The following is a 15,281-nucleotide window of genomic DNA, read 5'->3' as shown; positions in this document are numbered from 1 at the left end:
TATTTAAAGTAAGAGCAAAGATAAACATTCTTCAGAGATGTGGATCTGCTCAAAGCTCTGCTTTTGTTCCGGGTCATATTACTTTCTTCCACACATGCAGTTGAAGAATTTAGTTTTTTTTCTTTTGTGAGTGTTTTATCAGTTTTGAGAAACCACTGGTCTTTGTGTGTTTGTGGCTTTTTGAGTGAATATGAAAACATTTGCATCATCATGTATTTGATCAAACAAGCCGTCTTGTCATAGATGAACGAGCCTTTTTCCCTCCTGTCATATCTGCTCTATTCTGTTGTTATGGAAACAGTTTTGTGTGGAAGGGGCTTTGTATTTGTTCAGGAAACCGTTATAAATCTGCTGTGTGTGTGCGTGCATGTGTGCACTTGACGTTTTTTCCAAATTATTTTTCTTACTTTGTTTGGCTTTTTTCTTGAATAGCAATATTTGTTTTGGAAAACATCATGGTGAAGTTTAAATCCTCCTGCAGCCAGCTGTATGACCATGGATCAGGTTCTGTCACTCTGGACGGTGTGTGCACACTGAAGATTGAACCTCTGCAGATTGACAGTACATTAAAATGAAAGGTGTTGCCTTCTGTCCAACAATGTTGTGTTGCCAAGATTTTGTGACAGGTAAAAAGCTACTTGAGGACACGCAGTACCTTTTTGTTTGAAGGCCTAATCTTGGTCCCCCTCCAGCTCCTGCTTCTCTGTCTGCACACTTCCTGTTATGTACACCCCACCCCCTGGTGCGCACACTCTGTCACGGAAATGCACAATTTCTTGTGCAAAGACTCCATCCCCTCTAATCTCTGCATTACCTCTCCCATGTATCCTTCCTAGGTGAGTGTGTGCTTCAGAGAGCTGTGTTAGTAAGGAAGAAGCTGTCTGCCAGGGAAGGAAGAGGTTGGCTTTCTGGAACCCTCTTCTGTACTCATTTCAGAGTGGCCTTTGTGCCTCAGGACAGTCCGAAACCTGATGTGAGTCTCACCACATTTAACATTATTATTGTCCGATATATAGGAAGTACAGAAGGTGTATTTGACATCAAAGGCTAAAAATGTGACAAATTAAGTGAGGATTTTTTTTTTTCTTCTATGAAACCTATTTGTGATTTGTGTTCCCTATGTAACACCTCCCCCATGCATATCCTGCCATGTTATAGGACAATGCAGACCCGGTGCTTTTAGGAGATCATGACGTGGCTTTAGCTTCCATAGAGAAGGTTGTGGCAGGTAAGTACCAATTTATTTTTGCATTTGCACTAGCAACTGATCAACCACAAGTATTTTTAATACACACAGATCGACTATCCAAAATTGGTGTCGACTCCCTAAATTCCTTGGCACCCAGTCAGTAGAATTTGAATAAGGATTAACATTTAGTGACAGAATTTCATTGTTTTTGCTTCTGTACTAGTGATGTTACAGTTTGAGGATCATCCATCCATCCATTTTTTATACCATCTTACTGCAATTAAGGGTCACTGGAGGGCTGGAGGTTATCCCAACAGTCATAGGGCGTGAGGTGGGGTACACTCTGGACAGGATGCCAGTCTGTCGCAGGGCCACAGACAAACACACACATCCACACACGCATGCACACCTACTGACAATTTAAAGTCTTCAATTCACCTAACCTGCATGTCTTTGGATGTGGAAAGAAGCCAGCACATCCAGTGGGAACCCACGTAAACACAGAGAGAACATGCAAACTCCACACAGAAAGACCCCAGGTGTATGGAGCTACATCCAGGCCAAAGATTTTGTAATCTGAAAAAAAAAAGATTAAAAAAATAAATTTTGAAACTGAAAATTCAATGTTTGTTCTTGAATTTTCTAATCATTTAAAAAGTATTATTAAAATAAAAATAAGTGTAAGATATAAAATTTTCAGTTTAAATATACTTTTGATTCAGCTCTGTAATTATTTTGATCAAATAATTTATTTTCATTTTTTACTCATATATTTTAACATGTGATGTCATTTTTATCAGTTGCAGGATTAAAATTTTCAGAATCAGATCTTATCTTTTTGGTTTCATATTTCTTTTTTTCACCTTCAGATCTTTTTTTTTTTTTTTTTTTTTTTTTTCCCACTTTCAAATCTTATTTTTTTCAGTTTCAAACTTTTGGCCACATTCTGGCATGGGAGGGTGTGGCTTTGATTGAGATGGCCGTGGAATTGTGAGTGACAGCAGAGCAAACAGTCCTCACATGATGTTGCTTTCAGGAAACGTGGGGACATTGATAGATAATGACTCAACACTTTCTCTCCACTGTATTGTCTTGATATCTGTAAATAAAGTGATGCTAAAGATGTCTATTACAAGTAATTCTAGACCACTCTTGGTCATTTTTGATGTATAAAAACTGGAAAATATGCCAGATTGCAAAGTTTAACACCAACAGCTAAAACAAAAAAAAAAAAGTGTGTCCCAAATCCACACACCGTGAACGCAGTGCAGCATCACCGCATGAATTAATAGATGGTTTTCATGTGACGTATCAGTCATGTCATTTTGTGCCCCGCGGCCATTCTGGATTACAGTGCGGTGGCCGCTGTGATACACTATGCGCATTTGGCGAACAATTGCAGAAGCTTCAACGATGGTCAGCTTTTGTGCTGTCATTGGTTGTTCAAACAGAGGTGATAAATATGAGGCAGGTTGCTCATTTTACATCCACTGAACCAACTGTTACACATCAATCACGATAAACGGCTTTACCTTGAGGCTTTAAACTTTAAAGCCTCGTAATAAGCTTTTATTTTCTCTATTTTCTTTCACGCTCCAGCCACGTAGTAATTCACAATGGAGACGGTAACTAATCAGTCACATGATTGAAAACCTTCTATTATTTCATGCGGCGATGCTGCTCTGCGTTCACGGTCTTGTGTGGATTTGGGAGACATCGGTTTTATAGGTATAGGTGTTAAACTTTACAATCTGGCATATTTTCCAGTTTTTATGCATCAAAAATGACCAGAATTACTTAGAATTACTTGTAATAGACATCTTTGTCTTTAGCATCACTTTATTTACAGGTATTAAGACAATACAGTTGAGAGAAAGTGTTGAGTCATTATCTATCAAAGTACCCACGTTTCCTGAAAGCAACATCATGTGAGGACTGTTTGCTCTGCTGTCACTCACAATTACACACCCCTCTCAATCGAAGCCACGCCCTCCCACGCCAGAACAGGGCCAAAAGTTTGAAACTGAAAAGATTTGATTCTGAAAAATTTAATCCTGCAACTGATAAAAATGACACATCACATGTTAAAATATATTTCAGACTAAAAAATGAAAATAAATTATTTGATCAAAATAATTAGAGCTGAATCAAAAGTATATTTAAACTGAAAAATATATATCTTACACTCATTTTTATTTTAATAATACTTTTAAATGATTAGAAAATTCAAGAACAAACATTGAATTTTTAGTTTCAAAATTTATTTTTCAATCTTTTTTTTTTTTTTCTTTTCAGATTACAGAACTTTTGGCATGGATTTAGCTTCATACAGGTGCGAATTGATCCCACCAAAGGTGGGACAAAGTCACTGTCAAGTCATTCTCAAGTCATGAATCGGCAAGTCTTAAGTCAGCTTGCAAACAATTGGTGGTCATTATGACTTGAGTCTTGTGACTTGCCGATTCATGACTTGAGAGTGACTTGCTGGTGACTTCGTCCCACCTCTGGATCCCATGACGTAGTTGGAGGAACAGTTTGACTAAAAGATGGAAATTTACTTGTGTTTGATAATTGTGTGATTCCATGCCCCCCCCCCCCAAACTTGTGAAAATAGGATTTTTTTTAGCAGTAGTTTTTGTAGTAATTAAATTTCTGAAAGATACAGAAAGAGTAAACAAACTGTTCAAAATTTTAACTGTCACATCTATTAGAATGTGTGTAGCCAGTCTGCTCTGTGTGAACCTGATCTCAGAAGCTGAGCAGAGTGGGTCCTGGTTAGTACTTAGATGGGAGACTTCTTCGGAAGACCAGGACCTGTGTGTTTCTCCAGGTAAAAATAGAGTTTCATCAGGAAGCGCATCTGATAAATTTTGTGCCAGATTGTAATGTAGATCTGTGCTTGATCCTCTGTGGTGGCCCTGAAGAAAAGCTAGAAGGCAAGAAGCTAGAAGGCAAACACAACATCTGTTAGAATGTGCCTGTTTTTGGCTTGACTTTACAGTTAATAAATGCCCATTTGCTGTAGTTTGTGTGCTGTCTGATTAGTCTGTATAACCATAGATTAATTATGCATCTTTCTGCTCCATTGTTGCAGTGGGGCCATCCAGGACCAAACTTGTGACTCCAAACTCCTCTCTGAAGTTCACTCCAGAGGAGCTGGTGCTTTACTGTAGGGACCTGCGAGTTATCTGCTTCCTGTTTGACCGCCTCACTCCAGACGCACAGGTCATAGAGGTGTGTGTGTGTGTCCATCGCTTGAATTCAGTAATTTAATACTTTTGCTCATGTAGTCTTACATCTTGGGCCTAGTTCAGATGCATATCAAAGACCAGAAAATCCTTAATTGATTCATGTGTTTATTGATTTATGCATCTTTTTAAACATTTTGCTCCTAGAAAATGTGCTTGATTGCTGTCACTCACATGCAGCTCGTGTGTGTGTTGGCTTGGACTGAGGGCCCTAGCTACTCTTACACTGTGTATCAGTCATACTGTAGCTTAATCTGTCTAGATGGATTGATGTTTACTATTGGCAATTTATCCAATGTCACATTGCTGCTGTATTGAGTACTGATGATGATGATGATAATAATAATGTTAATGGGATCACTATGGTCTCCCTCCTCAGATAACCTACACAATTGCCAAGACATACCAGCCCCATAAACCAGGGTCAGTTTTGTCTTTCCAGAACACTGCACTCGGGAGTGTAGGTGAGCAGTGTAATGCGTGCACCCTCACACACTTGCAACAAGCCATTCATCCTCACCACTGATCCAGTATGCGTTTTTTTTCTATCAAGTTCAACTGTCTAAATTGTATGGTGTTGTTCTAGTGTATCCCCAAGAACCCAGAGGGATATTTTATTCAGCGCTGAAAGTTTTCTGGTTGTATCCAAATATCTGGTTTTCATCCAAACAGATAATTTCCCTGGAAACAGATTGACAGCAGAGCCAATGCAAAATAATGAACAATAATTAATTCAATAATGAACTCTGTTTTTGTTGTTCTTCTGTTTTTCTTTATTTCTGTTTCTTCTGTTTATAAACAAGAAAAACTAGAATGGCCTAAGCAGTGGGTCACCCCTCTGAGTCTGGTCTGCTTGAGGTTTCTTCCTCATTATCATCAGAGGGGGTATTTCCTTATCACTGTCGCTTACATGTGTGCTTGCTCAGGGGTGTTGGTAAGGTTAAACCATACTCGTGTGAAGCACCTTGAGGCAGCTTGTTGTGATTTGGTGCTACGTAAATAAAATGATTTGAACTGGGAAACCTTTAAATATAGTTGAGTGTGATTGAGCGTGTCACAGTGCGGTGATGACTGACACAGCAAGCAGAGTGCAGTTTTACAAACATATTTTTAAACTTTTCTTTCTTTCAAAGTTTGTGCTGAGTGTCTTTGCTGTGGTTAAATTTAAAGCACAGCTGTAGACCCGCAATGCATAACAACAAACACTAGCGCTCTCCCCCCAAATCCAATGTAAGTGACAACAGATGTAATCCAATTCAAAAACCTTTAATGAAAAACAGTTTATATTTACACTATGTCACATGGTAGAAAAACTTCCCTGCCTAACAGAGCTCTGTATCTCAGCTTAAAGCTACTGTATGTATGTTTTGAAGAATAGATCATTTGCTATGTCCATCCAATATTCACGTTTTTATCCTTTTAAAAATTTATGACCTATGCATAATATAAATTGGCATGACATATAACAATCAAGTTGTGGCTCTTAAAATAGATTTTTAAAACTTAAGTAATTTTATTCTGCTTTGCATAGGTCCACTGATATCTGACAAGGGCCCATCATATGGAGAAAATGGCCCATTACTTCAGGCGCTGAATGGACATTAGCCTATACCTCCCTTATAAAATGCGAATCACTGCAACACTATGGATAACCACAACAATAATAATTAAGAAAGGAAAAAAATAAGGGTTGGCCTTTATCCTGGTCATCAACTATGAACTTCTGCCTAAATTTTTTTAATGTTTATTTTTAGAGTAATGGTTGTGCCCTTTGTTGACAGCTTGTTGGCCCTAGTCCACATTGCCTGGTTTTTGTTTGACGCCCCAACTTGTATCAAACCTTTAATGTGGCATTGTCTGAAAACTTTTTCATCTGCATCGGGGTGGGCAGCTTGTTCCAGAAAGGGCCAAGAGGTTGCAAGTTTTCTTTGCAGCCACTGATTCCACCAGGTGATTTCACTGATTAATATCACTTTGAGCAGATGAAATCAGTTAATCAGTTAAAACAGTCACTTTAGTCCAAAAATGCCTCTTTAAGAGAGGGGGAAAAAGTATACAGGGTGGGCCAATAAAATGTACATTGAAGCACATTGAAGTTTGTGATGACATTGCCATACATCTCAAGAGGGATGAAAAAGAAATTTGGAGAATCCCTCTTGAGATGTGTGGCAATGTCATCACAAACTTCAACTGTAATCCAAAGAAGAGGAGCACGGATTGAATACGTCATCAATTATTGAACTGTGCAGAAAACAAGAGACAAAGTGGGAAACCTTTGGTATCAAATGTAAATTTGATGCTTCTGTTACAAGTCTGTAAATAAAATTTTAGAATAAGTTCTCATATCAAAAACTTGTGTACGATCAAAAAGTGGTAACATTTTATTGGCCCACCCTGTATGTCGCAGTGGACTATAAGCCACATTTATCACTTAATGCAAGATAAAGCAAAATAGCACAAAATGCGAGTAAACTGCTTCTTTCAGCCACTGAACAGATGATCATATGTGAGGTGGATGTACTACGCAATGAAATGTTAGAAAACCCAGCGTTTCATTTATTTATTTACAGCAAAAACACAGCTTTAGCCATCAGAAGCTAAGAGCTAATTAATGTTTTTGTTACAAAGTTGCTTCTTTAAGCCACTGAACAGAGTGAATGTACAACGTAATTTAAGTGTAATTTAAATTCCTTTTTTAGTACATTTATAAAATAAGCTATTTTCTTGTTAAAATAGCTGTCCTTGTACTTTCAATAAGTTTTCTTGGGAAGTTGATGGTCTATTGCAGCGGTGGGCAATTAATTTTTACAAGGGGCCACATAGGGAACCTGAATTATGTCCGAGGGCCACACCATCGATAACTCGGCCGTCTCCCATTACAAATTTTACAAAAAATTACCTATTTAATAGCTTTTATAGGTAACTTTTATTATTGTAATAATATGTAAATATTTAAATATACCTAAATAAACCTCTCTAATTATTTGCAACACACAAGCTTGACATTTTTAATATATGTAATAATAATCACAAACTTCATGACGGCCGGACAGAGACATGCAAAGGGCCGCATGTGGCCCCCGGGTTACAGTTTGCCCAGGTCTGGTCTAGTGGTTAAGTGTTGGGCTTGACACCAGAGGATCCTCGGTTCAAATCTCAGCCTGACCAGAAAATCACTAAGGGTCCTTGGGCGAGGTCATTAATCCCCAAGTTGCTCCTCGTGTGTAGTGAGCGTCTTGCATGGCAGCACCCTGACATCGGTGTATGAGTGTCTTTGTGTGAATGGGTGAATGTGAGGCTTAATTGTAAACCGCTTTGAATGTCTGATGCAGATGGAAAAGCATTATATAAATGCAGTCCATTTACCATTTTCTTACTAATCGAGGGAAAAAATTCCATCTTCATTCAGAAGTGTGGTCTTCCAGTAAAAAAAAAAAAACATATTTAATACGCATTTCTTTAGAACAAAGAAGATTTTTTTTTTTCTTTCTTTCATTCTCTTTTGTGATCTTATTCTGGTGCTTCTGAGGTCCCCTTCCTGAAGCAAGGCATCTTGGGACAGATTTGCGCCACATCGTAACTTTGGTGAGAAGCAGGGCTAATACTGTGGCTGAGGGTGCCCTCGCCCCATCACCTACCCCCTCTCCTGCGCATGAACGTCTGTTTGTTTGCGCTGTAACCGCGTCCGTGCACACACGTCTGTTCATTCAGATGCTTTTACAAGTAATCTTTTTCTGAGCTCCTCCCCCCCGGCTGCTCGTTTTTCAGCTCCCCGCGAGCATCAGGTCGAGGCGGGGGTGTGGCCACGGTTTTTAAAGACAGTTTTAAATGCCGATTTTTATCTTCTAATGTCTACTCCACTTTTGAACTTCAGTTGTTTGTGATGGAGTTCGACTGTCCTGTGCTCTGTGCTGTTGTTTATCGTCCACCAAAATTTAATAAGGATTTTATTCAGGAGTTTTCTGAGTTTCTGGCAGATTTTATCCCAAAATATGACAAATTTTTGGTCTGTGGTGATTTTAATATTCATATCTGTTGTCCTTCTAATCAGCTGGCTGATGATTTTAAAAGCCTCCTGAACTCTTTTGGTCTAACACAAGTTGTGTGGATGGACCAACACATAATCTTGGACACACCTTGGACCTGGTTATTTCTTTTGGGCTCTCAGTTTCACTTAAGGACATATCAGACATTGCTATTTCAGATCACTTTCCTGTTATTTTTGAATTTATTGCTCCTCCATCTGCTAGTAAGCCACTTGTTCCTGTCTCTCGCCGCCGTTTGGTCACCTCCTCGACAGCGGGGGACTTTGCTGCTGCCTTCATGGACTCTCAGTTTTATGCCATGAATGGACTGGTTTCTCCATTACTCCCAGATAACATCCTCTCTTCTTTCCACTCTACATGCACAGTCATTTTGGACTCTGTTGCACCGATGCGCTGCAAATCCAGGAAATCAAAATCCGACCCCTGGTTAAATGCCACGACCCGTGCCCTCAGGCAACGCTGCAGACGGGCGGAGAGAAAATGGAAAAAGGACAAACTACAGGTGTCTCTGGGTTTTCTGAGGGACAGTCTAACTGACTATCAGAAGGCTGTGAAGGAGGCAAAAGCACAATATCTGTCTCATATTATTTCGAGCAGTTGTCATCGTCCCAGTGTGTTATTTCAGACTATAAACTCAGTTGTAAATCCACACACCTCTGTTTTGTTGGACGCTACAACCACAACCTGTGAGGAGTTTCTTCAGGTTTTTATTGATAAGGTTTCATCAGTCAGACAGAACGCTGATCAGAGCTGTAATGTTGAGTTGTCTGCTCCTCGTGCACATTCTGCTGTGCTCGAACAGTTTGAGCCCATTTCTTTTGCATCTCTCGCTGATGTTGTAAAACACACAAAATCTACAAGTTGTCCTTTTGATGTTGTTCCAGCTAAGGTGCTGAAGGAGGTTTTTAATACGTTGGGGCGGGTCTCCTAACTTTTATCAATGCTTGTCTTAGATCAGGGTCTGTTCCAGCTGCTTTTAAACATGCTGTGGTTCGACCTCTTCTTAAAAAACCTCACCTGGACTCATCAGTTTTATCCAATTTTAGACCTGTCTCTCATCTGCCATTTCTATCTAAGGTTTTAGAAAAGGTTGTGTTTTTACAGTTACAATCATTTTTAGAAGACAATCTCATCCTTGAAAAATTCCAGTCTGGGTTTAGATCGCGACACAGCACTGAGTCAGCACTTTTAAAAGTTCATAATGATATTACTCTGTCGGTGGATGCAGGGAATCCTGCTGTGCTGGTTCTGTTGGACCTCACAGCAGCCTTTGATACTGTGGATCACACAGTACTTGTTTCCCGGTTGGAACATTTTATTGGCATTCATGGTACTGCACTTGAGTGGTTTAGATCATATTTGGCTGAAAGGAGCTTTTCTGTCATGATTGGGGACCGCATCAACTGCTCCTCTGTGCTGTGGAGTGCCGCAGGGATCTGTCCTTGGGCCGATTCTATTTTCTTTGTACATTCTGCCATTGGGGTCAATTATAACCCAGCACAATCTGTCCTTTCATTGTTATGCAGATGATCTGCAAATCTATCTGCCTGTGAGGACTAATGGGAGTGATGCTTTGTCATCATTATTTACCGTATTTTCCGGACTATAAGTCGCACCGGAGTATAAGTCGCACCAGCCACTTTATCCATTATAAAGAAAAATAAACCATAAATAAGTCGCACCGGAGTATAAGTCGCACCAGCCACTTTATCATTATAAAGAAAAATAAACCATAAATAAGTTGCACTGGACTATAAGTCCCATGGACATACAGGTATGTTAACTTAACATGAAAAGTTCAGATGATAATATTGTGACGGCTACCGTTTTCAGATGCATATTTCACCAGTCGTAACTTACAATCTGCAGAGTATGATTTTCTTTTTGGTGGCATTTTTTCGGGCCTTCTCCGTTGTCTTGTTAAGTTATCAGTAACGTTGAAATTTTTATTTCTCTATGGTAGTCAGAAGTCGCAGGAACAGTCACACAAGCCTTGAGTGCCCTCTCGTGACCTGCATTTACCTACAGATATGTTTGTATTTTGCGGACCACATTGCGAGCCGAACCATGCAGCACCTACCTGCGCAGCTCATGACCACCCAGCTAATCCTCCGCCGTCGCTCAGTGCTCCCATGCAGCTCTCAGCGTCAACTCTTCTCACACTGATATCCAAGGGTTGAAGCTGTTTTGTTAGCCGTCCCGGAATAAACACCATGTTCGTCTGCTTCAAACGCTATTCACAATCTTCGACGCCAGCTCCTTCCAAGTGCACACACTAATCCTCACCCGGTGCTCCCACGCAGCTCTCAGTGTCAACTTAAACACTCTGCTCACACTGATATCCAAGGGTTGAAGCTGTTTTGTTCGCCATGCCGGAATAACAGCAAGCACCGTATTCGTCAGCTTCACACGCTGTGGGTGAGGTGAGGAATACGCGTCCAACGTTCTGTTCTCTGATTGGTTATCGCGACCAGCGTGACTTATAGGACAGCCGCCATACTACAGTGTCCATGATGCATTGCATTTCCTTTTCTGGTGGCCATTTTAAAACATAGATCGACTCTGTCACGTAAAATTGTTTTGTTACAGTAAATTAATTGAGATCCTACCGGTATATTTTTCATTTATAAGTCGCACCGGAGTATAGGTCGCACCCCCGGCCAAAACATGTAAAAAAGTGCGACTTATAGTCCGGAAAATACGGTAATTGTATTTGTGATGTAAAGCAGTGGCTGTCCCGAAACTTCCTTTACCTGAATGATGGTAAAACTGAGATCATGGTGTTTGAGCGCACTGGCATACCAAATGTGGTAACACCAAATTTTGGTGCTTTGGCTAACTATGTAAAACCAGCTGTCAAGAATTTGGGAGTGATATTTGACAGCTGTTTGAGGTTCGATCAACAGATAAATTCTGTTGTCAAAGCTAGTTTTTTCCAACTTCGCCTCTTGGCTAAAATAAAGCACTTTCTCAGTAGACGTGATCTTGAGACGGCCATTCATGCTTTCATCAGCTCCAGACTTGATTATTGTAATGCACTTTATGCGGGCATTAATCAGTCGTCTCTTGTGCGTCTCCAGTTGGTGCAGAATGCTGCTGCTCGTCTTTTGACAAACACTTCTAGATGTGAGCATATTGCGCCCATCCTATACTCACTCCACTGGCTTCCAGTTCGTTTTAGAATTGATTTTAAAATTTTAATGTTTGTTTTTAAAGCTATTTATGGCCTTGCACCTCCCTACTTGTCTGAAATTTTAACTTTGCGCACCTACAGTAGGACGTTAAGGGCGTCTGGCCAGCTTTACTTAGATGTTCCAAGGTCAAGATATAAACGCTGGGGTGATCATGCTTTCGCGGTAGCTGGCCCCAGACTGTGGAATGAGCTACCTCTTGAGTTACGTACTATTCCTGACCTAGCACTTTTTAAATCTAAGTTAAAGACTTATTTATTTAAACTGGCTTTTAACACTTAGTGGGGAGGTGACATGTTCTGTTATTTTTATGTTCTTTTTTTTATGTGTTGTTTTAAAATTTTATGTGTTTTATTTTGTAAATTTGTGTTTTTAATGTTAAGCACTTTGGACACCAGTCGGTGCTGTAAAGCGCTTTATAAATAAATGTTGATTGATTGATTAATCCTATCAATTTCGGGAATCTTTCATGCTGTTTAAAGAAGCTTTTATGTTCGTGTGTATAAACGGGTGACCCACTTGGGATCGGACATCATGAATAAAAACTGAAATAAGTCTGCCTGGTAACTGTTATTTTTAATAAGTTTTTTTGCAGAAAGAAAGCACACATTCCCCCTGACTTAACACACACACTGGTCGTTAGACTCTTGTAGGAGAAAATTGAGTTAGAAAGTTTCTAAGCTGTGGCGTATTTAAATGTCTACTACATAAAAAGTCATAGATGGAATACTTCATTATGTCTAGTTTTAACTGAGGCAGTCAGCATTGGTTGTTCTGCTTCACCATATAGAGAAATGGGGGCCTGTCTGTACGATACATTACGTTAAAGCTATGCTAGAATGACCAGGTTGTGGATGAATCTCAGCTATTGGATAAATTATGTAAGCCCTCCCACCCTCTTTCTGTAACAAGCCACCAGATGACCTAAAGGTCAGGTTTGTCCAGTATGTGGTTAGTGTTCTGCAGGTCAGTCGTGGTCCAGTAGAAATGCCCCAAATAATTCAGTTGCGCTTCAGCACTGGCCATTGTAAATAAAGTTAATGGTTTTTTATAGTTTGTCATACAGATCAGTCGACACTCGTAGTACACCAGACAAATGCACTACTGGCTACCTAACTATTCGCTAAATTGTTGTGTATATTAACAGTGCTGAATCCACTCATTGTAACAGTTGCAATCCTTTTTAGTACATAAGACTACTTAATATGTGTACATTTCTTAAGAAATTTTAAAAACCGTTTTTTTATTGTTGTATTGGCACATCATCATCTCTAACTCTGATAAGACCAACACACATACACACTTTTTGTGTCTACAAAGCAAACTACAGTCTTCATGAATCATTTTTCCTTATCCAGAAATGAAGCAGTTCCTAAGCAACCGTCGCCGAGACACCCACATGAACTGGTTTGAGACTACCTCAGACTGGGAGCAAGAACTAGAGCGGTGCGGGGCTACCAGCTGGAGAGTCAGCTCTGTCAACGACCGCTTTGAGATGTCCACGAGGTAAATTCATGTACAGTTTTGTAAACACACCTTATCTCGTGTTTGTGTCTAGTAAATTTATAAATCTTGGTTTAGATGTTAGATGATGCAGATGAACATTCCTGTATGATATACATAAACATGTAGCACTGTCCAGATTCTATCGATTGACAATGTTTTCAGCTGTGTGTGTGAAAACATCTTAGGACATTGACATGGGTGGGGAAAAAAAACTGAAGTACTTGAATGCAAAATGAAAGAAATAGGATTTTTTTTTTCTTTTTATGTCTCATAACATTTATCAAAAACCTTTCTGTTTCTTGTTAGCCTTCCAAAGTTTATTGTGGTTCCACAGAAAGTTTTGGACACTGAGCTGAAGAAAAGCTTTGCCCACTTCAATGAGGGACGGATCCCTGTGAGTTTAAACATTTCAAGTTTTACATAAAACATATTTAATTTAAAACTGCAGAAAATGTTGTTATGGAAAATTTAGTTAAGATAGTGGATTAGATTCATCAAGATAAAGACACTCTTACACAATTCAACATTGACATTTTAACAATATTTTGATTGTCCTTGTGTGAAGCTGTCCAACATACATTCACATGTATCACTTTATTGGTATTTATCATTAACATATTTTAGGGCAGTTTAATTTCAAGTGCAATTTCTTCACAAAACCAAAGACCACTGCATTTTGTTCAAGTGTAGCTGTTCTGATTAAAGATCTTTAACAGAGTACTCAGTTGTATTTTGTGTTGCTCCAAAAAAATTTACCCAAATTAAATCTAAAATCGTGACGTCTCATATTTAAGAATCTCAATCTGAGGTTGGCCTTTTTTCAAGCTTTAATACAGTTTGAGGTGAAACATTGATTATATTGTATTAATTATGATTTTGATGCACATTGTACAACTTTATATTTGATGCAGTTAGGAACTTTTATTAGATATTTGTATGTGGCCATGTAGGGACAAAGCTAATTGACTAAACTGTGTGATGTGACAGGAGTCGATTTTTGCTCTAGTCATTGGTCAGATTGGTTCCATTTTTAAAAAAATAAATAAATAAACAAAAAAAGAACTTCCGGTTATGGCGGCTATCTGAGAAGACGAGCGTAATCTGCTCTGCCACTATTTTAAATCAAATCCTCACATTAAGCAACTTTGCAAAAGCGTAACTCATTTTTTGAAGCAGCGGAATTATAAAGGGAGATTCCAGTGTCCCTTAAGAAGACTACTCGGGGCCGAATGCAATCGGATTTGTCAACTTTTGCCACCGTAACGACCAAACCCAAAGCTAACGAAAGAGCAATGGAAACAGAGGCTGGCGAGGGTAACGCTAGCATAGCTCAATCAGCTAGCACCGCTACTACGGAAAACAGGCAAGCTCGTGGAGAATCAGAGGCTACTTTAGGAGGAATATTGGCAGCTATCAAAGATATGAAATCAGATTTATTGACAATGAAAACTGATTTTGCTGCAAAACTTGAAGATCTTCTCACTGCAACAGAAAACATGAAGAAAGAGGTAGCCGACTGCACTACGCGCGTCACACAGGCAGAATCAAGAATATCCGCTACAGAAGACGCAGTAAATGTACTTCAGAACAAACAGGTCTGGAAGAGAAGAATAAATCCTTGGAGGAGAGAGTATTGGACTTGCAGGCAAGATCCAGACGCTCAAATTTGAGATTAATGAACTTGCCAGAGCAAGCAGAGGGAAACGATGCCTGTGGATTCCTGGAAAGCTGGCTTCCAGAAGTGCTCAACCTTGCACCACTCCGGGGAAAGTTCACAGTGGAATGGGCACACAGGCTGGGTCCAAGAAGAGAGCATGCAGCTGCTGACTCCACACCCCGTGCTCTTATAATGAAATTCCTGAATTATAAGGACAAAGAAACTGTGATGCGGGCGGCCAGGACGAAGAGACAAATCCTCTACAAGGAGCAACCAGTACGATTCTACCAGGACGTGCCACCTGAGACGCACAAGATGATGAAGAGATTTGATGAGGCACGGAGACAACTCCGTCAACTGGGGCTCCGGTATGGTATCATTTACCCTGCTCGCCTCATCGTGACCTACAATGACTGCACACACATCTTCACCAGCGCAGAAGAG

The 15,281-nt window shown here is 39.7% G+C and overlaps 1 protein-coding gene across 2 annotated transcripts in view; it reads left to right on the top strand.

The window, feature by feature from the left end:
- Positions 1–15,281, top strand: part of mtmr11 (myotubularin related protein 11) — a 115,746-nt gene that overhangs the window by 66,477 nt on the left and 33,988 nt on the right. For both annotated transcript variants that reach the window (XM_034174244.1, XM_034174243.1), the window contains exons 3-8: positions 837–973; positions 1,159–1,228; positions 4,284–4,423; positions 4,817–4,901; positions 13,033–13,180; positions 13,487–13,574. In XM_034174244.1, the coding sequence (XP_034030135.1) occupies positions 837–973; positions 1,159–1,228; positions 4,284–4,423; positions 4,817–4,901; positions 13,033–13,180; positions 13,487–13,574 (668 nt within the window). The remainder of the gene's footprint in view (positions 1–836; positions 974–1,158; positions 1,229–4,283; positions 4,424–4,816; positions 4,902–13,032; positions 13,181–13,486; positions 13,575–15,281) is intronic.

Source organism: Thalassophryne amazonica, chromosome 7 (assembly GCF_902500255.1).
Source record: "Thalassophryne amazonica chromosome 7, fThaAma1.1, whole genome shotgun sequence".
In the NCBI taxonomy this organism is placed as follows: Eukaryota; Metazoa; Chordata; class Actinopteri; order Batrachoidiformes; family Batrachoididae; genus Thalassophryne; species Thalassophryne amazonica.
Note: the sequence above shows the minus strand (reverse complement) of the source record. Positions and strands in the feature narration are given on the sequence as shown.